The sequence below is a fragment of the Lycium ferocissimum genome, chromosome 4 (assembly GCF_029784015.1).
Source record: "Lycium ferocissimum isolate CSIRO_LF1 chromosome 4, AGI_CSIRO_Lferr_CH_V1, whole genome shotgun sequence".
In the NCBI taxonomy this organism is placed as follows: Eukaryota; Viridiplantae; Streptophyta; class Magnoliopsida; order Solanales; family Solanaceae; genus Lycium; species Lycium ferocissimum.
The window spans coordinates 24,673,900-24,697,910 of NC_081345.1; the positions used below are offsets into that span (position 1 = coordinate 24,673,900).

Consider the following 24,011-nt stretch of genomic DNA (forward strand, 5'->3'; position numbering starts at 1 on the left):
CCCAAACAACCTCCTGTTTTTGGTAACTAATCACTAAATTGTCAATGTCGTGTACTTTCCAAATTTGTTACTATGGGCATACCTTTTTGGTAACTAATCACTGAATTGCCAATGTCCGTGTACTTTCCAAATTTGTTACTATGGGCATACCTGAATGTCTGGAGGCGGATCTATATATAGTGTAAGTTCTAGGTTTACATGAATTTAATAATTTCTTTCTGACTCAATATATTTGATTGCGATTTTAGTTACTATTGTATATCAACTCGAGATTGCTTTACGAATTCATAAATTTCATATTTTAAATCCGTCTTTATAATTATGCTTTGTAAAAACATTATGACGGATATTAACTCTTCTCACCTATTGAATAATATCCGAAAGGTATTCTTACGTTAAAATACAATAATTAAGTTTTAAATAAAATGATGTAATTACCCAAATGTCAAACAAGTAGTTTGGCCGAGTCAAACAACACACACAATTGCTGCGTCCATTTGCGTCTTCGCAATTTGTCTTTTCAGAAATATTCAAAAGTCCACTATCTATAAATAGTCAATTGGTCATTGGAGAAATGATCTTAGTTGAATCCACTTGCAATATTACTAATAGAACTTCCAATTCAAGATTATAAGAATCCTTATTAATTTATTAATTTGTACTACATATATTAAAGAATTGCAACTTGGCCATGATACTTTAAATTCGTGGATTCCAACATCTGTCTTCTTTTCTTAAAAAATAAATAATAAAACGGTTCATTATTGTCTATGATAATATATTAAATGCGTCTTACCATGAAGATTAAGGTTTAAAAACGTAGCAGGACTAAGTCAAAGTATTCAAGACAAAATCACAGAAAATTAATGGAATGGTTCAAAAATGAATCCTTTGAATGTCCTCTTTAATTTTTTTTTTCCCCTTGTTATAGTGACGAAAAATGAAAAGAATATTCTTTTTAAAGTAAAAAATAAAAATGAAATATGTGTCCTGAAAGCGTTTATTCCGTTACATGTCTGATGGCTCTGTTCTTCAAAAAGTAGAAACAATAGCGGGTCCATTTCCATTGCAGGAGAAGAAATCTTCTGGCGATAAACCATTTCTTAAAGTAAAGTATTTCCTTAATTATAATTACTTACTCCTTAATATTCACCCGGTTCAAAATAAGTGTCAACTAAGCCTTTAACACACTCTTTAAGAAAATAGTAGTTACTCCTAAAAAAATATGTATTTTGATTAAACCCTTTAATTAATAAGAAACTTGGTCATTTATTGTCTTGAGTAAATAAAGGTAAATCTGGAAAAGAAAAAAAAATCATTCTTAATAGGTAATTGAATCAAAATAAGTGAACACTTAGGACAAAAATATCTTTGCCACGTAGTATTAGCCATTACATTCACGCCATCTAGTCAACGTAGAGAAACCAGCCCATCTTTCAACATGCACAGCCTCACATATATCGCAAACACACGTCGATACAACAAATAAAAAGCTTAAAAAATTAATACTCCTACAACACACACAGTAGAAAATTTTAAATTCTATAAAAAGCCGTTTCATTTCCATATAGCACTTGAACCATTATCCACCAGCCCCTAGATCTTGTTCTTTTTTGTTGTTAATATTCACTAAAGATTGGTCATTAAGCAATTTGATCAAAGCTAAGGGACTGATATTGCAGCCATTTTTCACCGGAATCTGGGTTTTTATTTTCCGGTGGTAATTTAAACAGAAATGCCATATGAAAACCATCATTTTTTTTTCAAAGATTTGTTAATGTCTTGAGCTTGTTGAAGTTTCTATAGATTTGATTAAGGAATGATGGGGAGGGTAAGCTTATTGTTAGTATGGGGATTTTGGATATTAATGATAGCAACAACGGCGACTATTGGGACACAAACGACGTCGTTAAGAAGGGTACATAGAAATGCGTATGCTACAATGATGTATATGGGAACACCAAGGGATTATGAGTTCTACGTAGCGACACGTGTAATGCTCAGATCACTTTCACGGTTGGGAGTTGAAGCTGATCTTGTTGTCATTGCTTCACTTGATGTTCCTCTTCGTTGGGTTCGAACACTGTAAGTCTCTCTTTTTTTTCCATTGTTTTTTTTTTTTGTGTTGTTTCTGCTAAAATGCGCTGTCACCTTGGCGTGTATTAGTGTTTCTTCGGTTTTGATATTTTGGGTATTTTTTTTCGAGAAAAGGCCATAAATAGTCCCTGAACTATGGGAGTAGGTCTAAAATGGTCGCAGGCTTGTACACTTCTGGTTTTAGTCCTTAACTATTCAAAAACTTATCAAATTTGATGTAAAATGCATTTTTTTATACAAACATTGTCTATTTCATAAACCATCGTGAGATTAATCGTTAAACCATTCCTCAAACCATTCCTCGGACATATTTCTCTCTCTCTTTTCCCTTTTCCTCAAGTTTGTTCTCTAACCTCAACTTTTTTCCTCAAGATCTCTCGTTTCGTAGAAGACGGCTATTGTTGGTTAAAACGGACGGAAACCACCTAGTAGGTCGGTTTTGTTAAAAAAAAAAAAATTAAAAAATCGACGGTCTCATTTTAAAAAGCGAACGGTCTCATAAACTCACGAAGGTTTATGAGTTTGTTCATTTGTATAAAAAAATAGACGGAGGCAAATTTGATAAGTTTTTGAATAGTTAAAGGACTAAAACCGGTAAATGTATAGTTCAGGGACCATTTTAGACCTACTCCCATAGTTCAGGGACTATTTATGGCCTTTTCTCCCATTTTTTTTCCCGTGCTATAGTAGAGTCTGTAGTGGCTGTAGATAGATACTTAAGGACCCGTTTGACCATAGAAATTACTATTCACTTTATTTGACAATTGGTGTAATTTGGTCATGGAAATTAATCTCAAATTCAAACTTTGAAGTTAGGTGCCGTTTAGACATGGTTTGGAATCATGATTTGATTTGGATGTTTCATCCCATGGTTTGATAAGATGAAATCGCATATCCAAACGCTGATTTCATCTCATGATTTCAAATTGCATGTCCAAATGCCTACTTAGATTCTACATTTAAAAAAACATCTTGTTACCTGTTTTCTTACTTCATTTTCGTAATTTCAAATAAAATGTTCTCTTCTCTGATTGCAAAAAGTATAACCAAATACAATTCAATTTTTAGCTCCAACTTCAAAAATTTAAAATAAAATGAAAAATATTTGATTTTTATCGCCAAACGCTTGCTAAACATTAGTGCTAGAAAAATATAGTCCTCTTATTTTAATTGATATATTTTTTTTAAAAAAAAGTATGATGCTTTACATTTCTGATCATTAACACATCCTAAAGTTGGTGTGGCAATAAAAATTTTAAAACTTATAGTCATTACATTTGTGAATTATAATTTGTTTTGCTAAAAGTAAATTAGAAATAAAATTAATTATTTTCAAAATTAAAAATATATCAATTTTTTTGTGGGACTAACTAAAAATAAGAGTATATCACATAAATTAAAATGAACTAAGTGAGAGAAGAATAAGTTTTCACCGTGAAAAAGAAAAAACAAAAAACAAAATGGTGTCTACGTCATACTTGTTTGACAATATTTTTTTGTTTTATCGTTGCAAATGAATTGGTATTTGCATATATTTGTTGCGACTCTATAGATGTTGAGTCCCACATGGCTAAGGGATGGGGCTTGATCTCCTTTTACGGTTTCCGATAATTTTTCCATAAAATTAGCTTTTGGTATTGTGTTAAGTTTAAAGTCCACTTTTTAATTCATGATTTTTACTTTCTAAAAAACTCTTTATTATATTTACATTTTGGAAATCAGTAACATGCTTGTTGTGAACCTTCTTTGCTATTGTCTTCGTACTTTTTTTTTAAAACTCTTTATTATAATTTACATTTTGGAAATCAGTAACATGCTTGTTGTGAACCTTCATTACTATTGTCTTCGTCATTTTCTTAAAGTTGGCATACAGTCAAATAAACTAGAATTTGTCACCTTTATATTTTTTTCAACACTTCTTTCCGCTATTGGGTGTTGAATAAAATTAGCATTCTTGTTTGCCTCTTGGTTTTTGAGCTTGCGCTTGCGGGACTCACGCAAATAGACTTGATAAGGGATCAGACTTAGCTTTTGTTTGGTAATAATACTATAGTTTAATTGGGACGTGGAAGAATTAGATATTCTTTGAATTAGTTGGAATGGGACTATTCCTCTTTCCAGTTTATTTAATTTCCTAACTAAATATTTTTCATTAACTGATTAAATAATAAATTTGCATAATGGCTTTCATGCTCGTGAAAGGAGAGTAGTAAATTAGGGAACTACTTGGCAATTTAGCCATCTTGATCTTGCCAGCTAATACATACGTTGTCACGGCCAAGATATTTTTGTATAAACAAAAGTAGCTGTTGATTTACATGCTCTTACAATATTATCCATCATTTTCATAATGATGGTAGGAGGCGAAATGATTTTATTTTATGTGTTTCATGCTATGCGACGACAATCAAATTTAAAAGACAACTATGGTATGATTAGGATTAGGATATTGTTTCTTTTTTAGGAATACATTATTGACATGAAGGGATAAGACTAAGAAGAGAATTGTGAACCTTTTTTTCTTTCTTTCTGGATATGCCACATGAGCCACATCTTTTACTTACCAAAATATATTTGTCACGCAGAGAGCTGTAGTGATATTAATTACTCCATTTGTTTTAAAAAGAATTGCAGATCTCTACGGAAGTTAAGAAACTTGATAATTGGTGTAAAGTTGGATATTAGTTCTTTATTTTTGAAAATAAATTTATTAAGAAATTATATGAAAAAGTTATAGCATCATGATTCCTTTTTATAATTTAAGAATGTTTAGAAAATGTGTGATTACATTACCAAGGCTATTGGTTAAGTGTAAGAGTGTCACACGTGACGTGCAGTGGCGGAGCCAGAATTTTCACTAGGGGGTTTAAATATATGAAAAAATAAACACACGAAGAAGTCAAAAGAGGTTCAACGCCTACGATATACACATAAAAGTAAATTTAACTATGTGTAAATAGCGTAATTTTCTGCCGAAAAGGGTTCGGATGAACCCCCTTAGCCATTCCTCCCTCCGCCCCTGGTGACGTATGGGTTAGACACACATCACGAGTTTAAACCTTATCAAAAATACAAACTTGATACGTATTTAAGTAGAGAAGAATAAAGGGGCAGACTTATTATTCACCCTGTTTAATATAATATACATCACTTACTCTCCCGGATCTCCTGGTTGTAAAAGAAAAAAAGGTGATAACTTTGTAGTGAAAAAATTGGTTTACTTCAAAATTATAATGGTGCTATCTGACATGGGCAGAATAAAGATAAGCTTTTCTGGCACAAAGCCCAGTTTTGGTTGGATTGGTGTCTTCTAGGAAATGCACCTTGCCCTTTGTTCTTTCCACAGCTAATATAATATGGCCACTTCAATGCTTTTGGGAAGTCACTATTTCTAGGCATTGCTAGATTCATGTGCTTATAATCAGAGGCGGATCCAGGATTTGAAGTTTCCGGGTGCCATGCGCCATTCAATAAAATTTATATTCAACTCACAGTTATGAAGCACAGAAGCTGGAAGTAAATTTTCTCTGTAAACATGAAGGAATCACTTAAGTGCTAATTTTGTATTTCTATTTGCACACCTTAAGGAAAACTTACGCCTTATGGGGCATACTTTTAGTTATGTTTTATGGGACACACTTTTAGCTAAGGCATTACTAAAAGTTTCCCTTGAAAAGTTAAAAAAAATATATATATATCTTGATGAAAGTCTGCCCTCCGCGTACTTTTAGTTATGTTCAACTAAAAGTCCCCGAGGGGTACTTTTAGTTAAGTAAAAGTCATGAGGGCGACTTTTAGTTGTGTTTAAGTCCGCGCAAAAAAATGAATCCAAAATGGATAAAAAGTACTTTATGAACCTAAAACTCAAAGCAAGCCTTGATGGTTGATATCACTGATTCAATGTCACATTCAAATAAATGCATATTAGTTTCCTTCAAGTCCATTTGCACACAAATACCATTTTCACATTCTGCACCATAAATCTTCTTTTAATGTTTATTTCTTTCAAATTTCCAATAGACAAAAAACAAGTAAATAACTAAAAGAAACAAAGAAAGAGAGACAAACAGAGACATACAGCAATGGAATTTGGAGAAGGTACTGCAGTTATAATTGGGACTAGAGACATGATATTCTTCAAAGAGAAAAGAATATTTGATATTCCAGATATAAGTTTTATTTCTTGTTACATGATTAAGGGTAATCTACATGATATGCTAAACGTATAAGATTTAACTGAATTTGAATAAACGTACAAGTTCTAATGGTCTATGTCATGTGCTTTTTCTATACACTACGTTAATCTATTTTAGTGTATTTAATTTGTCGGATAGGGATGGAGTGTATTTGTTCAACAAAGGATATTCCTTTTTTATTCTTCTTTTAGGTACACTATTAGAAAGCAGAGCAGGCTACGTGTTACTCAAAAGTGCTACATCATTAGAATAGTTGTTTGCACTTTGTGTTTTACACAATGTTGCCTTTCGGTAATTTTTAAGTAAGCATATTTAGGTTCTCTATCATAGTGGGGACCTTAAGTGGTGTATTCTCAATTGAATTCCTTCTTTGCATGCTCCAATCTTCAAATAGAAGTGTTTTTTTAAAAAAAAATAAAATATATATATATATATATATCTTTGGTATATCTACACACAGTGTTTCCTAAATTTTGTTCACCTTAAGCCAAAGTAGTTGAGTAGTTGTTTGTTACGTTTCAGTTTAGCAAAGTTGCTTAATCAAAGATAATATTATTGCTCTTGGATTGAGACGGATATAAATGTTGCAATATGGACAATAAGGACTCATATAACGACTTAAAACTTACTTGAGATTGAGGCACATTAGTAATAGTAGTAGTTCTTGTTAGATGATGTACCAAAATTTTGCTTTAGAACCTATTATGTAGCACAAAAGGGGGGAAAATGTGTGATGGAAATGTCCATTTCATGCACAAAACAATGTGAACCTTGAAAACAAAGTAATCCTTCACGTTCTTGGTATGCAGAGAACAGGAAGATGGCGCAAAGGTGGTGAGAGTTAAAAATCTGAACAATCCATACTGTATCAACCCTAATTGGAGATTCAAGCTGACACTGAACAAACTTTACGCATGGAGCCTCGTAGATTATGACAGGGTTGTCATGCTTGATGCAGACAACCTTTTCCTCCAGAAAACTGATGAACTCTTCCAATGTGGCCAGTTCTGTGCTGTCTTCATTAATCCCTGCATCTTCCACACTGGTCTCTTTGTCCTGCAGGTAATCAGCTTATCCCATTTCAATAGTATCCTAGTCCTGATTAATTTGTTCGCTAACGTTGGCAATTCATCTGTATGTCTAGTAAATGGAATTCTACATTTTACTTACAAAAGCTGAATTGCAGCCATCGAAGAAGGTGTTCAATAACATGATTCATGAGATAGAGATCGGGAGGGAAAACCAAGACGGTGCAGACCAAGGTTTTATTGGAGGCCATTTCCCAGATTTACTTGATCAGCCAATGTTCTACCCTCCTTCTAATGGTACCAAGCTCCAGGGAAATTACAGGCTTCCTCTAGGTTACCAAATGGACGCGTCTTATTATTGTAAGTTTGACTCTTTAACTATGTTTACTGAACAAAGTTTGTCATAGTTCACAAGAAGTTATAACGATTGTCAACTTTTAATTCTTCAGATCTCAAGCTCCATTGGTCGGTACCTTGTGGACCTAATAGTGTCATTACATTCCCTGGTGCTCCATGGTTAAAACCATGGTACTGGTGGTCGTGGCCTGTTTTGCCTTTGGGCATCCAGTGGCATGAACAGCGACGTCTTACTCTTGGGTAAGACCTTTTTTGCTTTGTGTAACAGTAGAACTCTTTTTTGCTTTGTGTGACATAATACATTAACCTTTTTCCAAGATTGATCATCCTATTCCTCTGGAGATTGTTATCAATCAGTTTAAAAATCAGCTGAAAGAAAAACTCTTGTTTTCTTCGTCTCTCCTTGCTCAACATTTCTGTCTGCCTGAATTGCATGGTAACTGCAAGATTTATGCAACCCTGATGTTTTAGAAAAGAGCATAATATTGATTAATTCTTTCATCCCTGTTGGTGAACACTTTACCTTCTTCATGAAGTGCATGTATAACCCGAGATATTTGATGTTCATGACAATAACAATTAACCTGTTTGGTATTTGGTAGGTATGGTGCTGAGATGATAGCAGTGTTGATCCAAGCTATATTTTACCTAGGAATAATTGTAGTGACACGCCTAGCACGCCCAAATTTATCTAAGTTGTGCTATCGCCATGAGGATAGCAAGAGTATCTTCTTACTACGAACTGGCCTTAAATTGATTGCTATATGGTCCATTCTTGCTGCCTACACAGTTCCTTTCTTCGTCATTCCTCGTACAGTTCATCCACTAGTTGGCTGGAGTCTCTACTTACTCGGCGCTTTTGCACTATCCTGTATAACAGTGAATGCATTTCTTTTGCCAATGCTACCTGTTTTGGTGCCATGGGTTGGAATCCTTGGGGCCCTTTTGGTGATGGCGTACCCTTGGTACAACGACGGTGTTGTAAGAGCAATGTCTGTATTTGCATATGCCTTCTGTGCTTCCCCAGCATTATGGACGGCAATGGTTAAAATCAAGTCTTCTCTAAATGTTTCACTTGAGAGGGAAGGATTCTTGCCTAAGTTGAGCGAGTCTACAGCACCTGCGGGTTCTAACAAACTGTATTGAAATTCGGAAAGTTGAAGGAATCAACAGGAGATTAATACTTCAGAAACATCTCCAAATTCTTTGCTTAGGAGACTTGGAGTGTGCTTGTGCTATCCTAACTGCTTTAGTCTTTGGTCTTCGGTAGAAAGAATTCTGTGAGTGGGTACTGATGTGAATTACACAATTTAGGATTGGGGTGATGTATTGTTTTGTACATGGACTATCACAGGCCTATTATTCTCTTGAATGTTACTCCACGAGAAAAAGATTGTTTCCCACTTGATTATATCTTTTGCTAAGATGTTGGATAGGTTTTTTATTTATTCATGGATTTAAGTGATGTATGCTAACAATGTAAATATTTATTTGTCATTGTTTGAATTAATCTACTTAGATTTAGCTTAAGGACTGGTCAAGTTAACCTTTACTAAATGCAATGTTTCAAACAATTGGCACTGGTGGAGTATATGTTCTCTTTCCTTTTTTCCCCAGATGGGGTAGTTTTCTTTTTTATGTTTTCCAAATAGATCATAGTTCAACTCGATGTCTTTCCGTGTTTACCTGTCATCCTTAAAGAAGCGGCTCCTATTAATTTTTTGCAATCAGATAGCTGATATTATAAAAGAAAAGTAAGGAGTGAAAATTTTCTTTACTTTAATGTGGTTGGAGTAGGCTAGGCTTGGTGAAATAGTAGAACAAAGTCTCAGATTGTATGAAGCAACAATCTTAAGGATCATAAATTTTCTTCAATATGATCTGTTCGCACAATTTATTATTGTGACTCGTCTGCTGCATACCTTGAAATGATTGTAATCCATTAATATAGTTACTATTCATTTTCACCATCTCAAGAATTCCCAACTTCCAAGCATTTCATGTAAGCAAAGGTATGCCATATACGAAGACCAAAAAGAAAGAAAAGAATGCACGTCACGCCTGTTACCAGGGTGAGATAAGCAATAACCTCAAAATCAAATTCCATGCAAAAGATAACTTATATTCCATGCACATTGTTACAATGGTAAAAGAACAATTTAGGAGCAAGCTGGCCAGCAGGATAGTCGAACCAGTGTCTTCACATAATGCAGCAGTTCTGTTGGGACTCTAGCATATCCGGGGATCTGCAAAACCAGAAGTAAAATTGCTCAATCACAATCAAAAATACTGCTAAACATCAAAACAGTTAAGGGGTTCCATTTTCATGCTGATAGCAGTGATCTACATGAAACAAAAGCGTCTGCAAATAACTAAGGGGGCTCCTTTTCCAAGACACATGTGTGCGAGCGCTAAAGATTCAGATATCATCAGAACGATGGTGTACAGACTGGGAAAGTTTCCCCATCTAACATATGCCACACAAATTTTGCTCTTCCTTTCATATTATTAAGCATTTAATGCAGCACAAGGTTCTTTAGTTGACTGCTATCGCTTTTTAAGCTGGGACAGTTGTCACACAGGACATGATCCAGCAAACTTTTTGAGATTTATTAGTTCTCTAGGGGAAGAGAAAGGGTGGCGGAGGAAGAGTAAATGCTTGCCGTCCATAAGGTTAAAGAAAATCTGCAAAAATCCATACAAAACCGCAAGCTTTCATATCATTAACTTTTTACTGTTGAAGCTGAAAGTATTAACTAATACATCCTTTTAACATTCTAGTCATAAACTGCAACCATTGTCAAACTATCGAAATACTGTTTCTCCTGTCTGTATTGTTTCAATAACTTGCCTGAATGGGTTTTAACTGTAAATAGTAAGACTTAATATCTCCACCCCTAAGCATCAAGATTAACAGAAATCTTATGGCGATTTGATCTGAGAGTTGGTCACTGAAAGCGGTTTAACTTTTAACAGTATCACAGGTAAACAGGATATCTGGATCATACTGCAGTTGACTTTTGCAGGACCAGCTCCATTTAGTCACAAAGTTTGAAAGTGGAACTTTCAGGCCTTGATAGGATACTATCATAAGGGGACAAAGTCGATATAATCTACGTTTATATCCCGAATCTAGAATACAAAAGATAATTGCATACTTTTAGTCAATCATCCAAATGTAAGGCAAATATGCAAATGCCAAAAACCTTGAAGGAACTACAATCTCCAGGTAAAAAAGCCATGATTCCTGCCTTTACCTACTACCAATAAATCAACATACAGACAACTTAAATGAAATTCTGAAGATACTGGAGCACTTACAGTTGTCCAAGAGTTGATATATCAAAGTCTGGAGCAAGCTCTTGCACTATATCGTTTGGTGGTTGGCCACATTCTTGCATTTTCTGCATAAGCTCAACAATTTTGTTGAAGTTGCTTGGCTCAGTTTCGTAGACTTTGTTTAGATCTCTTATAAGTTCATACTGGTGTCTGTAACGTTCATATTCTTCACTGCTTAACTTGGCTTTATTGTCCTCCAACCACTTTGGATATCTTTCTCCGATTTCTCTCATGGGTTCATGAAGAATTTCCTTTGAAAGAAGCTGCTGCATCATGGTCTCTACAACAGACTCCATGTCCTAGCAATTAGTCAATCAAAATAGTTACAAATCCATTCCATAAAAGTGAGAAGAAGCTATATATAAGAAAAAGATATACACTAGAGAGTATGGCCTTCATGGACATTCTGGATGATTGCAGAAATGGAACAGAAAATAAAGGAATTGAAAATTTTAAGAGCTATTCACCGACTACATTTTGTTTGTACTTTCTGGTGCACAGAAGATATATCTTTATGTATTAGATAGTTCAACGGACTTTCTTAGAGGCTTAGTGCAGAGGCGCATCTAGGATTTCTATAACATGGGTGCACCACTAAGAAAAAGGAGAAAAAAGATTGTATTAAGTGGGAACTGATCCATGTTATTTTGGTAAATAACTCAGCACTCAACCAAGAGCACCATTTAGCCTTTTTGGAGCATGGGTGCCAACAGATAATATCAGATCAATTCTAGGAAATAGTTTGGCGGAAAGATCACAGGTTCACGTGCACCATAAACTAGACTATAAATTCGCCGTCTTAGTATAATAGTCATGTTGTGTAATTGAGGTACCATCGTGGTGCAATAGATAAAACAATTTTGACTTATTAAGAAAGAAAAGAGAATATAAAAAAGAGAATAAGGCGACCAGAATTGCTTTCAAACTATAGGTAACCAAAACTTCAAATGCAAATCCAAGTTGTGAACAACTTTCAGGGCTGATAAATATAGAAACCTATCTCGAGCCAATAGTGCAGATTTCTATCCATATAACACCTTAATCTACAATTGCACCACCTTAACCCTTTCTCGCCTCAATTCAATTAGAAAGTATCTATTGAGTTATTTTAATTTCTCATTCAACGCATTCAAATGTTTCATGTTCACTATAGTCGACCTCTATCTTTGAATGATTAATGTATTGGACATTTTGATGTTATCCCCAAATCCAGCCAATGGGAAATTTATCTCAGCACTTTGCTCTAAACAGTTCAATATTTTCCTTATTTGATCCATGACTGTATTTCATTCGCATTAACCAAGAAGATGAAACAGAGCTCAAACTGAATATTAATAGTCAAAACAGCTTCCTTATCAGGAAAAAATTTGTCAAAACAGTTAATGATTGAAATTAAGTAGTATTTAGATCAATGGTGAAATCCAAAATCCTAAGCAAAGAAATTCCAAAGTAGAGGAAAACAGGACCTAAGAATGTAACAGGCTTTGAAAGGGACACATATTGGATAGATTCCCCCAATTGTCTTTAGAAGGCTGACAGTTCTTTACTTTTGGAGGATTCAGTCAAGACCAAACAATTTAATGAAATTCAGTCCTTGGAACAAAAAGTTTCATTCAGCTTCCTTAGTCAATGGATCTACCATATGCCAAGTTGCTCGGACTCGGGTGCGGGTATCCGATAGGGGTACGGATTCGATTGTCGGATTCGGCAAAATATAAATTTTAAGATTCGGGGGTGCGGATCCGGGTATGGATACGGGTGCGGGGATTCGGCTAAGAAAATTCAAAATTATAAAAAGTCTGTTGAGAGATATTCTATGAAAAACTTACATGTATATTGTAGAATTCAATCTTTCATTCTCTGAAACATGAAGCAGCAAAAATGAGACTATAAGTACTATAATATTGAAGGCATGTCATTTCCCTTATATTAAATCTGTTTTATCTATAAGTTTGAGAAATCAAAATCTCAATATTCCCCCAAATTTATCGATGGACTCCGGTCGGAGTATTCAAACTTGGTTGATCGTATCCCAGACGTATCCCGCTCCCGACCCATGTCGAGGCTGGATCGGCACCAAAAACAGAGAGTCCGCGTAACTTATACCATATGCAATAAGCACAAATTTATACAGCATATACGTCGATCGAACTCAACAGGCCAACTTTAGACAAGACTACAACAGCTTTCACAATCTGCAGAACGTTTACAATCATTGGGAAATGTTGAGATCTCATATCAATTCATTACCAAAAGTTTTCCACGCATAAAAGCAACCATTTAGTCAGCTGAAAATGTTAATGATGTCTATAATGAAGCAAAATGCTTTCTCTTAACTACATCAATATATTAACACCTCTTTCCTCTCCATCCCCCTTCCCTTCCCAAATGTTAAGTATATAGGAGAACAAAATGTATCAATCATTTTGCAAATTTCCTGAAAAAGACTTCAAACTCAGCTATGAAGCCTCATAATATTTCACACTTTCAATATGTGCTGTTTGATAAAAATATACCTGAGAACCAGCAAGCTCTTCAAAGTGCTTCATCCAATCCTCCATCATTGGATCGCTTCCAAAATTCTCCACACCGGGTCTCGGCCCAGCAACTGATTCCAATCCCTTAACAGCTTCTCTAGTCTGCTCTCTAAGCTTATCAAGAGCTTCAGAGACATGTGAATCCTTTGCCTCCTTAGAAGCCGGTTGCTTACCCTTCTTCTTAGTTTTCAAATCGGGCAACGACATCCCAAGTCCTTGCACCTCACTAGGTGTACAAGAGCTACTCTCTTTTTTGTCCTCTCCATCCCCATTTCTACAATCAAAATCCACACTTTTAATCACAGCTCAAAACTCAAACCTCATTAGCTTAAAACGGAAGTAAAAATTAACATGTTACTCCCTTCGTCACTATACTAAAAATAGATATCCACTTTTACTTGTTCAGTTTGGAAAGCCAGGAAAAAAGTTATCACTTGGTTCCTAATTTACCTTCATTATTAACTATAATCATTTCCCAATGCAATTGCCCATAACAACAACAACAAGCCCAGTAAAATCCCACAATGTGGGGTCTGAGGAGGGTAGAGAGTACGCAGACCTAACCCCCACCTTGAAAGGTAGGGTGGCTGTTTCCGAAAGACCCTCAGCTCAAGAGAGGAAAACAAGACAAAAAGTCAGATAGGGACAAGCATATCAAAAGCGAGAAAGTCATGATAGAACAGTCCCGAAAGAAAGGAGCATTAGCTACCATAGATAAATAAGACAGTCAAATTACAAAGGGCCAACAAATATAAGTAGAAATCAAATGCAAAAAATCAAATGGCAATAAACGAATGAGCAAAACTACAACTACTAGGGTGAAAGGATAAGCAACCTATCCTTCTATCCTAATCTGAGTCCTCCACAACCTCCTATAACATTGAATTTATTATATTCAAAGGGTGACATAGTAAACTTATCATTTTATTAATTACTTCTTAAAGGGTGTGTCAAGTCAAACATTGACAAGTAAAAATGGACGGAGGGAGTACAAGTGAAAACAAAAAAGACCTTTGAGAAGCAGAAGTGAGATTGAGGCTCTGAAAATCATCCAAAGCACCTGAAAATTAACTCAAAAGGGTGAGTTTCCAATCCAATTCAATTTATTTCACTTACATCTTCTCCTTAAAATCTAACACGTCCCATAACCAATGCTTTCAGACCATGTATCTATTTTCTAAAGTATTCCTATTTAAGTGTCTTACTTTTCTATTTGGTATGTCCCAAGAGTGCCTCTTTCTATATTAGTAGGTTTTCCAATTCTAGCATTGTCCCTGACCGCACACATATTTAATTTAATTCAAGACCATAAAATTCAAAAATCTCCCTTTATTTCTCAAACTTCGTGCCCAGTTAAACCATAAGAAACTTAAATTGGGACGGAGGGAGTAAAATTATGGCTTGATATAATACACTGTGCTCATCCCAAATAAACTCACTCTATATGCAAGAAAACATAGAAATTGTATAAAGATGTGTTTACATGTAATGAATTATTGAAATGGGGCAAAAGGGGGGGTGGTGGCTACTTACTATCAAGAAGTTGGTCTAAATCATCAGAGTGCTCAGTAGCCATGGATACGTTATTTTTTTTAATTCCTGTTAGTCAATTGCCAATATATCTATAAAAATCCAATCTTTATGAATCAAAAAAAGTTTGGAAAAAATGAAGTGGTGACATTTATATATAGAGGGTATACGTAAGGTACAGTGACGGTTTTTTTTGGCGGAAAACCCGACAAAAGGGAGTAGGGTTTTGCTTAGCTGACGTTTGCTTCAGATTTTTGAAGAAAAAAAATCAACCGACCACGAAAGAGATCATTTTTTGGTGTCCGCATTAGAGTTCGACTTAATCTTAAATTTTGATTTTATTTCTGCAGGGAATTGAACCTGACATCTCAAGGTATTTAACCCACTTTATTGATTACTACACCACACTACGTGTATATTATTTTAAAATCATTATAAAAGTCATAAATTTTGAAGCCTGATTCAGCCTCTGCATAAATTACAATGGTGTCTCATAAATGTTTAAGAAAGCTTTCGGCATAAGAAATACCTCCAAGAAAGCTAATTTATTTCTCATGTTCATTTGATTGAGAATTGAGATTAATGTCACATGTAACATAATTCGGTCGACTAATGTCTAAGCACGTTTGGATGGGATTATGATTTTTGGCATATAAGCGAAAAGCCAAAAGTTAGGAATTCTAACTTATGATTTTTGACTTATTTTTGTCATTTTGACTTAAAAACAAGTGGTTAGAAGCATTTTTTTATTTTATCCAAACACTACAAAAGTACTTAAAAGCAATTTTGGCTTAAAAGCACCTAAAATAAGCCAATCCAAACAGGCTCAAAGTAATTTACGTTTTTCATCTATTCTTATTATCAAAGCGATAGTTGTTGTTCATCCGTGGGACGAACTAAGAACAAATATTTACTGAAATATTAAGCATAATACATGAACAGGCTCTTAAATTGGCAATTATGCTCTCCAATTTTGGGTGTGCACAAGTAGGCACATCAACTTATTTTTACTTTGTCAATTGAACACTCCAACTTACAAAATGAACGTCTAGACACCTCCAAATTTGATATGTCACGTTAATGCCACATCAACATTTATGTTTGCGTGTTCAACTATACAAGTTGAGATGCCTACTTGTGCAAACTCAAAGTTGGAGCACATACTTGCCAGCTGAAACCAAATTTAAGGTTCTGTTTATGTATTATGCCAAAATATTATTCAGCCCTGGATTGCACTTGAACTGAGAACTAAATGACTGCATAAACTTCTTTCTTGAGATTTTCACTTTTAAATTTTAGAATTGCCTTTTCGTTTTCTTTTTCGTCCGCTTTCTGAAAGTGCCCATACGTTCGACATAGAACTGTTCACTTATTTTCAAGAGGAGAAAGAGATTTTTCTTTTAGACGTCATATCTTAGGGAAATTCAACAGCTTGAAGTAATTATTACCTTAACTCATCAAAATAAGCAACACTTTCACTCCCAAGTCCAAAGGAGTCTAGCAATAACAGTAGGAGTAATTTTTATGTTCTCAGACATAGACGGAGGACAATTGGTTTAAAATTGTTTGCTGAAAATTGTTTTAGGCTTGTTTTCTGGATAAGTATCACCAACACGCTCAAACAGTTTAAGAAGCATTCCTTTTTTACAAATTATAAATTAAATCCAATTAACATCTACATTTGCTACTAACAGAATGAAAAGAAAAAGTTCAGGAAAAACATAAAAATTGATTCCATTCGAAAGAAAAAAACAAGGGGACTTCACAAGTTTGAACTTCTCTATTTTTCATCCCCAAATCATTTCATGTTTTTTTAATTATGGGGATGAAGACAGCAAAGAAATACAAAAAGAACAATTCCCCTTTACCTAGAAACCCAGAAATTAACTATTCAGCAAAAATAAGTTAAAGCTGGAATCCTTTGCGCCTTGACCTTGTCAACTTAGAAAAGCTAAGGGATAGGGGGATTACTCAGTTGCTCAGCAGTGAGCCATATATGTTCTCATATCAATTCAAACTGACTCCTGCAGAGATTTCAATAGATGCATTAGCAAGGTCAAAATTCAGGAACAGAATTTGGTACTCAAGGGTTGGAATTTTGCTAAGAGTCGGAAACCACACCTGTTGCAGAAGGCACAGCATTGCCATTCTGAGGAAGAACAGAAACACCAGCAATGGGATCTGAAACTTGTGCATCATTCGAAACTTGTTGAGCACCCTGTAAATTGCATAAGGAATTTGTGACGGGATTAGGAGGATAAAGTGCTTGAAGTCCTTGTTGTCCATATATAGGGTGGTGACCTTCAGTGCACTTGAGCTTTGACTTGTGATTTTTACCCAAAAGATGCAGTCTAAGAAGCTCCCGTGAACTACATTTCACATTGCATAGGTCACACGTTAAAGGAATTACGACCTTAGGATTGGAAGGTCCAATCGCCATCCTCTTTGCTTTAGAAGCTTTCTTTTTCTTCCCTCCACCAACCAGCATCTTGCGTTTCACACCACGCTTCTGATTTCCAGCTTGTTGTGCATTATTGATTTTCTGTTCAGTTTCTAATTTATTTTCGGAAGGTAGAGTGTCTAAGGGAATATTTTCTGGCAGCTTCTGCTTAGTCTCTTCTTCCCCAAGCAAGTTATCAGGCTTCAAGCTTGTTCCTGGTTCTAAATCACCAGAAGGTTTCAGTACATTCTGGGAATCGTTAACAGATCCGTTTTCATTTGCTTCCAATTTTGCCAAGTTCCTTTTGTGCCGCTTTCCAGTCTGGTGATGCTTAAGGATGCCTGCACTACCAGTATCAATATTGCACACTTCACATCTACCAATTCCAGCAGGCTTTCTTAATTTTTCCCTACCACCACCTTTGCGCTGACGACCACCCTTATCCAATGATCGACCAGCCTGCAGAAGTAACCTCGTGTGAACATTCAAGACTTCAACAGCCAGTTCCAACAAAATGGATTACTAAAAACAGAGGAGAAAATGGAAATGCAGAGAGATCTGGCAAAATTCAGCGATTATATCAAATCACACAAACCAGATTAACTTCACAGTTTCACCCCTGGCTTTCTCTGCATCGCTAAATAGTTACTCCCTCCCCACATTTAATCAAAATTTTGACAAGGTAAGACGAAATTAAGGGTTAGCATTATGGTCATGATGAGAAGAGTAAAGCAGATTCAAAATGCAAAAAAAGATTGGCCATTTGGTAGAATAGAGACCGGCTCAATGCATATGGATGGGTTAAAGTGAATGGAGAGCGTTGTTCTCATAATACTAAGCTTTAGCAGAATAGTATGATGAGAATAAAGTAGGATTCAAATGTGTGTAACAAAGATTTATTTCATTTCTATCCGAGCTAAGCCTGCCAAACATTTTTTACTTCCAGTAGTAAACTCTCTCCACATTCTTGGCCCTTCTTCTCCTTGCTCAATGTTAAATCTGAATTAACCTTTAACCGTACCCAGGCACAGCAAGAGCAGGCTACTCGAATAACAACTACTAGTTTTTATCTTCTTCTACCTCACAGGCACTCAAATTTTGCCATTTTGACAGGCATAATTTCAAAACAGCTTAATTCATAACATTGTTCAATTAGTGTATTTTCGAAGTATATAATTTCCACGGCCACTTCCACCTCCACAAGCACAGCCAACCATTATAGAAGATGTTGGGACATTGTCATATCACAACAAGTGATTAGGTGTTGCCACATCTATATGAATAGGGAAACGTTTTCTCCATTCTCAGACAAGGGATACCAAGTATCAGACCCATGAATCACAGGATATTCAATCATGAACCAAGGACGATGCCCAATCAAGTAGAAGGAAGCAAATCCAATAACACAACCAATAGCATTGGAGATGATGCAAGTATCAAGACGGCCGACTGGTCTACTTGAAACTTTAGTAAAAGAGATTTTGGGTTAAACTATTTCTTCCTGTGTGCCATAATCCCTTCAAATAATTCATTTAGCACCCTACTGTTTCATATCAACTAGAGCTCGACATGAAGTAACATATAAGAGATCACATGACTTTTGAACAAAAAGGCCACAAGTTCATGCTTGCGGACATGCCCACAGGGCTTAGTCCAAGTGGCAAAAGTTAAAGGACTTGTGAGTTAAGTCACGCATTCGGGCCCTGCCTTGAAGAGAACGGCAGCAAATAAAATCATTTTGCCTAATTGTAACTTTTCCAATTCTGATGTATACGTAATTATGATTTGGGTTTATAGTTATTTTTCTTGAACTAAATATATTCTTTTTATCTTTTTCTTCAATTGCACTTTTATTCGTCAAAGAGGTTTATAATAGCATTTTCCCTCTATCCCACCACAATCAACCTTGCACAATCACATCTAACAACTCCAGCAGAATTGCTAAATTTTGAATCGACTGGGCTTGGTTCTGGGTAGTTTTTAGTCATAAGCCTGTCTCTTTTGGTTTTACCCCTACCACCACCTCTGTGCTGACCACCCTTTCTACCACCGCCCCTATCCCATGATTGACCAGCCTGCAGAAGTAGCCTCATGTGAACATTCAAGACTTCAAAGGCCAGTTCCAACAAAATGGATTACTAAAAGTGGAGGAGAAAATTAAAAAAAGGTAATTTCTTCCCATCTGTCCTAGCCTTGGTGGATAGAGTTACATGGTACCTATCGCTGGTTGGAGGCCCGTGGAATTAGTCGAGGCGGGCCAGAGGCCTGGACACCACGGTTATCAAAAAAAAAAAAAAAAAAAAAGAGGAGAAGTGGGGGAGAAAATGGAAATGCAGAGAGATCTGCAAAAATTATAATGGCCGTGTAATTATACTTCAAATCACACAAACGAGATTAACTTTACAGCCTCACTGCTGGTTTTGTCTGCATCGCTTAATATTTTACTCCATCTCCACACAATTAATCAAAATTTTGACAAGACGAATTAATGATAGTATAATGGTCATGATGAGAAGAATAGAGCAGACTCAGAAATGGAAATAAGATTGGCTGTTTGGTAGAGTAGATAGCGGCTCAATATGGACTGGCACAGCTGAGTTCTCAAGGAGAGCATTGATAGCATGGGACAAGATGTGCTACCCTCAGGTAGCAGGGGGTCTTAATTTGGTTAGTGTGGAGCTGTGGAATAAAGCAGCTATCTGTAAGCGGCTATGCCATCTATGCATGGAGAAGGAACAACTCTGGGTGAGGTGGGTACACGCCTACCATACTAAAGGAGAAGTAGTCTGGGACACTTCTCCTAAATCAGCTTCTTGGGTTGTCCAGAAAATTCCCAAAGCCAAACAATACTTGGAGGAGGCAGGGTGTGATCTGGTTGAATTTCAACAAGTTGCAACTTTCTCAATCAGAAAAATTTATAAGAAGTTCCAGGGTGCTCTCCCTAAGGTGTTTTGGAGGAGGCTGGTCTGCAACAATCAAGGTTGTCCAAAATGCACTTTCATGTTGAGACTAGCTATTCTAGGGAGATTGGCAACTAAAGACAGGATAGCAAAAAGGGGGATGCCAACTGATCAGTGTGTGCTGTCTGTGTAACCAAGCTGAAGAGTCCTTACAACACCTGTTCTTTCATTGCAATGTATCTGGACAGGTTTGGAATAAACTTCTATATTGGCAAGGCATTCAGAGAAGGGCTATGGTATGAGAGGAGGATATCCAATAAGCTGCGAGGAGTTGCAAGGGTCACAGTAAAGGTTCAGGTGTTTATAGAATGGTTCAAGCTTCTACTGTCCATCATCTGTGGATGAAAGGAATACCAGAATTTTCCAGAACAAGACTAGAATTGTCCAAGTATTGACCAAACGTATCATCCAAGAGGTTCATTTGGGAGCTAGTTTAACTCCAAAGCTAGCAAGTTATATGCAGAGGCTGAACTTCTACCCTTAGAAGAAATGGACTGAACATTGAAAGATAGTTGTTTCTTGATAGTTTGGGCCTAGTCCGAGCACAACTGGGGTTTGTCCAGTTTGCTGCTCCTTTTTCCATTTTTCTTTGAGCTGTACATACTGCCCTTGTTAATAAATACAATGTTTATTTACCCCACCCCACCCCCACACCCACACCCCCCCCCCCCCCCCCAAAAAAAAAAGAGAGAGAGATAGCGGCTCAATGCATATGGATGGGGTTCTAGTCCCTTCTTCTACTAGCTCAAGGTTAAATCTGAACAAACCTTTTACCTTCCCAGCCACAGCAACAGTAGGCGGAGTAGGCTACTCGAATAAAAGTATTCTACCAGTTTTTATCTTCTTCTACCTCACAAACTGACAAATTTCACCATTTTGACAGGCATAATCTTAAAACAGCTAAATTCATGACATTGTTCAATAAGTGTACAAAGTATAAAGTTTCCATGGCGACTTCGACCTCCACAAGCACAGCCAACCATTATAACAGAGATTACAACATTGTCACATTTCAATAAATGATTAGGTGTTGCCATGTCTACATGAATAAGGAAAGATTTTCTCCGTTCTCATGTGGGATCACACTGGGTTGTTGTTGTTGTTGTTTCTCCGTTCTCAAACAAGGGTTAGCAGACCAATGAATCACAGAATATTCTATCACGAAACAAAGACGATGCCCAATCTTGTATAAGGGAGCAAATCCAATAGCATTGGAAATGCTGTAAGTATTGGAGTGGCCGACTGGTCTACTTGAAACTTTAGTTAAAGAGATTTTTGGCTAAACTAATCTCTAAAAGCAAATGGGCATGGTCTGCATGTAGCTTCTTCCTGTATACCATAATCCCCTCAAATGAATTGTCTTAGCACTCTATTCTTTTAGATCAACTAGAGCTCGACATGAAATAACATATAATAGATTGCCAACTAATAGAATGCTTCACATGACTTTTGAACAAAAAGGTCACAAGTTCATGATTGCAGAAATGCCCAAGGGCTTAGTTCAAGTGGCAAGGGTTGAGAGACTAGTGAGTTAGGTCACACGTTCGAGCCCTTCGCCATGCGAATTAGGCCTGGTATTTAAGTGGAGAAGGGGTAGAGGGGCGGACCCATTATCCCTGAGTTTCAAAAGATGCAGTTGGTCCTAATGGTTGACCCAAACGTATTTCTCGGTCACCAAAAAAGGAAATTCAAGATTGCAGACATAACAATATGTGTTAGAAAATTCAAACAACAGAAAGCAAAAACAACACATGATTATTCAACAGCTATACACCTGCTCACAAACACTTGACAGATACCCTCTCCTCCTTAAGAATATGGTCTGGCATATTATACTTGCAATAACATGGTTAGCTTTGGAATTGATGATCAAAACTCAAGTTCTCAATTATGAGTCATCATGAATTCAGAGAAATGAAATTTGACATATAACTCAGTATCGTCAAAGGCTCTCGCTCTCTTAAGCACGCTTAAGCCTCTGCCACCAAATAAAAAGATTTCACAAAATTGTAACTTTTTCAATTCTATTGTCTACATAATTATGGTTTCGGTTTATAGTTAGTTTTCTTGAACTACATATGTTCTATTTGTCTTTCCCTTCAATTGAGTCTTTATTCATTAAAGGCCACTCTTTATAGTAGCATTTTTTGCATAAAGCCCCAATAGATTCTAGCTTTGCAGTCTTGATCACACTGATATAAGTTACAACATACACCAAATCTTCAGAAAAAGGAAAAGCAAAACAAATACTTTTTACTTGACAGAAACAACTTACACGCGAACGCGATCTAGATTGCCTCGGGCCAAGTCTAGAAGATGCACCAGAACCCACACCCGGACCCTGACCCTGACCCGGACCCGTATAGGTACCCGGCCCTCCAATCACGGGTCGAAACCCTTGAGGCTGGGGATACCAATTTTGCCCTTGCAACTGTACCAACGGTGGCACAGCCACAACCCCATCTGTTCTTTGGGGCAACTGATGATAAGCATTCTGTGGTGGATGAATCAGGGGTTGTTGATGATGCCATTGTTGATGGGTTTGTGGGTGTTGTTGTTGTGGTGGTGGTGGATATGAATTTGGGTAATTAGGAGTGGTATAATATGATGAATATTGTTGTTGGGGTTGTTGATATTGTTGTTGAGGTTGTTGATATTGTTGTTGATGGTGTGGGTAATGTTGGTATTGATGATTGGAGTAGTAGGGTTGAAATTGAGGTGGGTTATAGGGTTGGGAAGGAGGAGGGTAATTAGGATATTGGTTTTGATGAGATGAATAATTCATTATAATTGTTGCTTAGAGGACAGGTGATTTCTTGAGGTTTAGGTTTCTCTACTCATATATCTGTATTCTGCATTCTACTCTCCACTGGAAAAGGCGATTTGGGTCTTCGCGATGTTGGAATTTTTTTGGTTTATTTGCTTCGGTTATTATAATAATCCTATGAAGCCAGAAAGGCAGTGTTTCTTTCATTTGGAAAAGGGCCAAATATACCCTAATTTTTAAGTTTTCTGTTCAAAAACACCCTTATTGTTAGTCAATTAGCTCAAAATACCCTGCAAGTAGCGAAAACACAAAATATCATTCTTATTGGACATTGCTCCAAAACAAGAAAAAATAGGTTACTTTTACCTTGAATTGTTCAAAAGGGGGATTTGCCCTTGATTTATTTATTTATTTGGAGGAGGAGGAGGGGGTATGGATGAGGGTTGAATGTGTGAGAAAATAAAATACATAACCACATAAGAAAGTAAGTGGTGTAGAGGCTCTCTTTTAACAAATATAAAATTATGAATACATATTAGATATGTGTTATTATTTCTGAACATAAAACCATATACCTTTCCTTTCTATTTGACAAATTATTTTTCTACAATAATATAATATACGGAAAAGGGCTAAATATACACTTGTATTATTAAAAGGGCCAAATATACCCTTCATTATACTTTAAGTTCAAATATACCCCTAAAGTTATATTATTGGCTCAAATATACCTCTCCACCATTAAGTTTGTCCAAGGTGG

At 36.1% G+C, this 24,011-nt stretch overlaps 3 protein-coding genes across 3 annotated transcripts; 1 reads left to right on the forward strand and 2 right to left on the reverse strand.

Annotated features, from left to right (window-relative positions):
• The first annotated feature begins 1,495 nt into the window (after positions 1-1,495).
• LOC132051908 (putative glucuronosyltransferase PGSIP8) lies at positions 1,496-9,208 on the forward strand. The gene is made up of 5 exons (XM_059443168.1): positions 1,496-2,085; positions 7,103-7,355; positions 7,480-7,681; positions 7,771-7,918; positions 8,281-9,208. The coding sequence occupies exons 1-5, from the start codon at positions 1,820-1,822 to the stop codon at positions 8,822-8,824; spliced, it is 1,413 nt and encodes a 470-aa protein (XP_059299151.1). The 5' UTR covers positions 1,496-1,819; the 3' UTR covers positions 8,825-9,208.
• A 387-nt stretch (positions 9,209-9,595) lies between these two features.
• On the reverse strand, positions 9,596-15,250 carry LOC132051909 (peroxisome biogenesis protein 19-2-like). Its single transcript, XM_059443169.1, has 5 exons — positions 15,088-15,250; positions 14,566-14,614; positions 13,534-13,828; positions 11,000-11,316; positions 9,596-9,924 (listed from the first exon to the last, which is right to left on the reverse strand). Exons 1-5 carry the CDS (start codon positions 15,128-15,130, stop codon positions 9,879-9,881), a joined length of 750 nt encoding a protein of 249 aa, XP_059299152.1. The 5' UTR covers positions 15,131-15,250; the 3' UTR covers positions 9,596-9,878.
• A 1,530-nt stretch (positions 15,251-16,780) lies between these two features.
• Positions 16,781-23,373, reverse strand: LOC132051911 (uncharacterized). The gene is made up of 3 exons (XM_059443170.1): positions 22,760-23,373; positions 17,206-17,983; positions 16,781-17,108 (listed from the first exon to the last, which is right to left on the reverse strand). The coding sequence occupies exons 1-3, from the start codon at positions 23,267-23,269 to the stop codon at positions 17,092-17,094; spliced, it is 1,305 nt and encodes a 434-aa protein (XP_059299153.1). The 5' UTR covers positions 23,270-23,373; the 3' UTR covers positions 16,781-17,091.
• Between the last annotated feature and the right edge of the window lie 638 nt (positions 23,374-24,011).

Excerpts from the sequence above, each read along its gene's own strand:
- LOC132051908 (XM_059443168.1), top strand. The coding sequence starts at position 1,820 with ATGATGGGGAGGGTAAGCTTATTGTTAGTATGGGGATTTTGGATATTA. Across the intron at positions 2,086-7,102 it reads CTTCGTTGGGTTCGAACACT|AGAACAGGAAGATGGCGCAA; the intron begins GTAAGTCTCTCT and ends CTTGGTATGCAG. Across the intron at positions 7,356-7,479 it reads CTGGTCTCTTTGTCCTGCAG|CCATCGAAGAAGGTGTTCAA; the intron begins GTAATCAGCTTA and ends GCTGAATTGCAG.
- LOC132051909 (XM_059443169.1), bottom strand. The coding sequence starts at position 15,130 with ATGGCTACTGAGCACTCTGATGATTTAGACCAACTTCTTGATA. Across the intron at positions 14,615-15,087 it reads TTTAGACCAACTTCTTGATA|GTGCTTTGGATGATTTTCAG; the intron begins GTAAGTAGCCAC and ends GTTAATTTTCAG. Across the intron at positions 13,829-14,565 it reads CTCACTTCTGCTTCTCAAAG|AAATGGGGATGGAGAGGACA; the intron begins GTCTTTTTTGTT and ends TTTTGATTGTAG.
- LOC132051911 (XM_059443170.1), bottom strand. The coding sequence starts at position 23,269 with ATGAATTATTCATCTCATCAAAACCAATATCCTAATTACCCTCCTCCT. Across the intron at positions 17,984-22,759 it reads AATCTAGATCGCGTTCGCGT|GCTGGTCGATCATTGGATAA; the intron begins GTAAGTTGTTTC and ends TTACTTCTGCAG.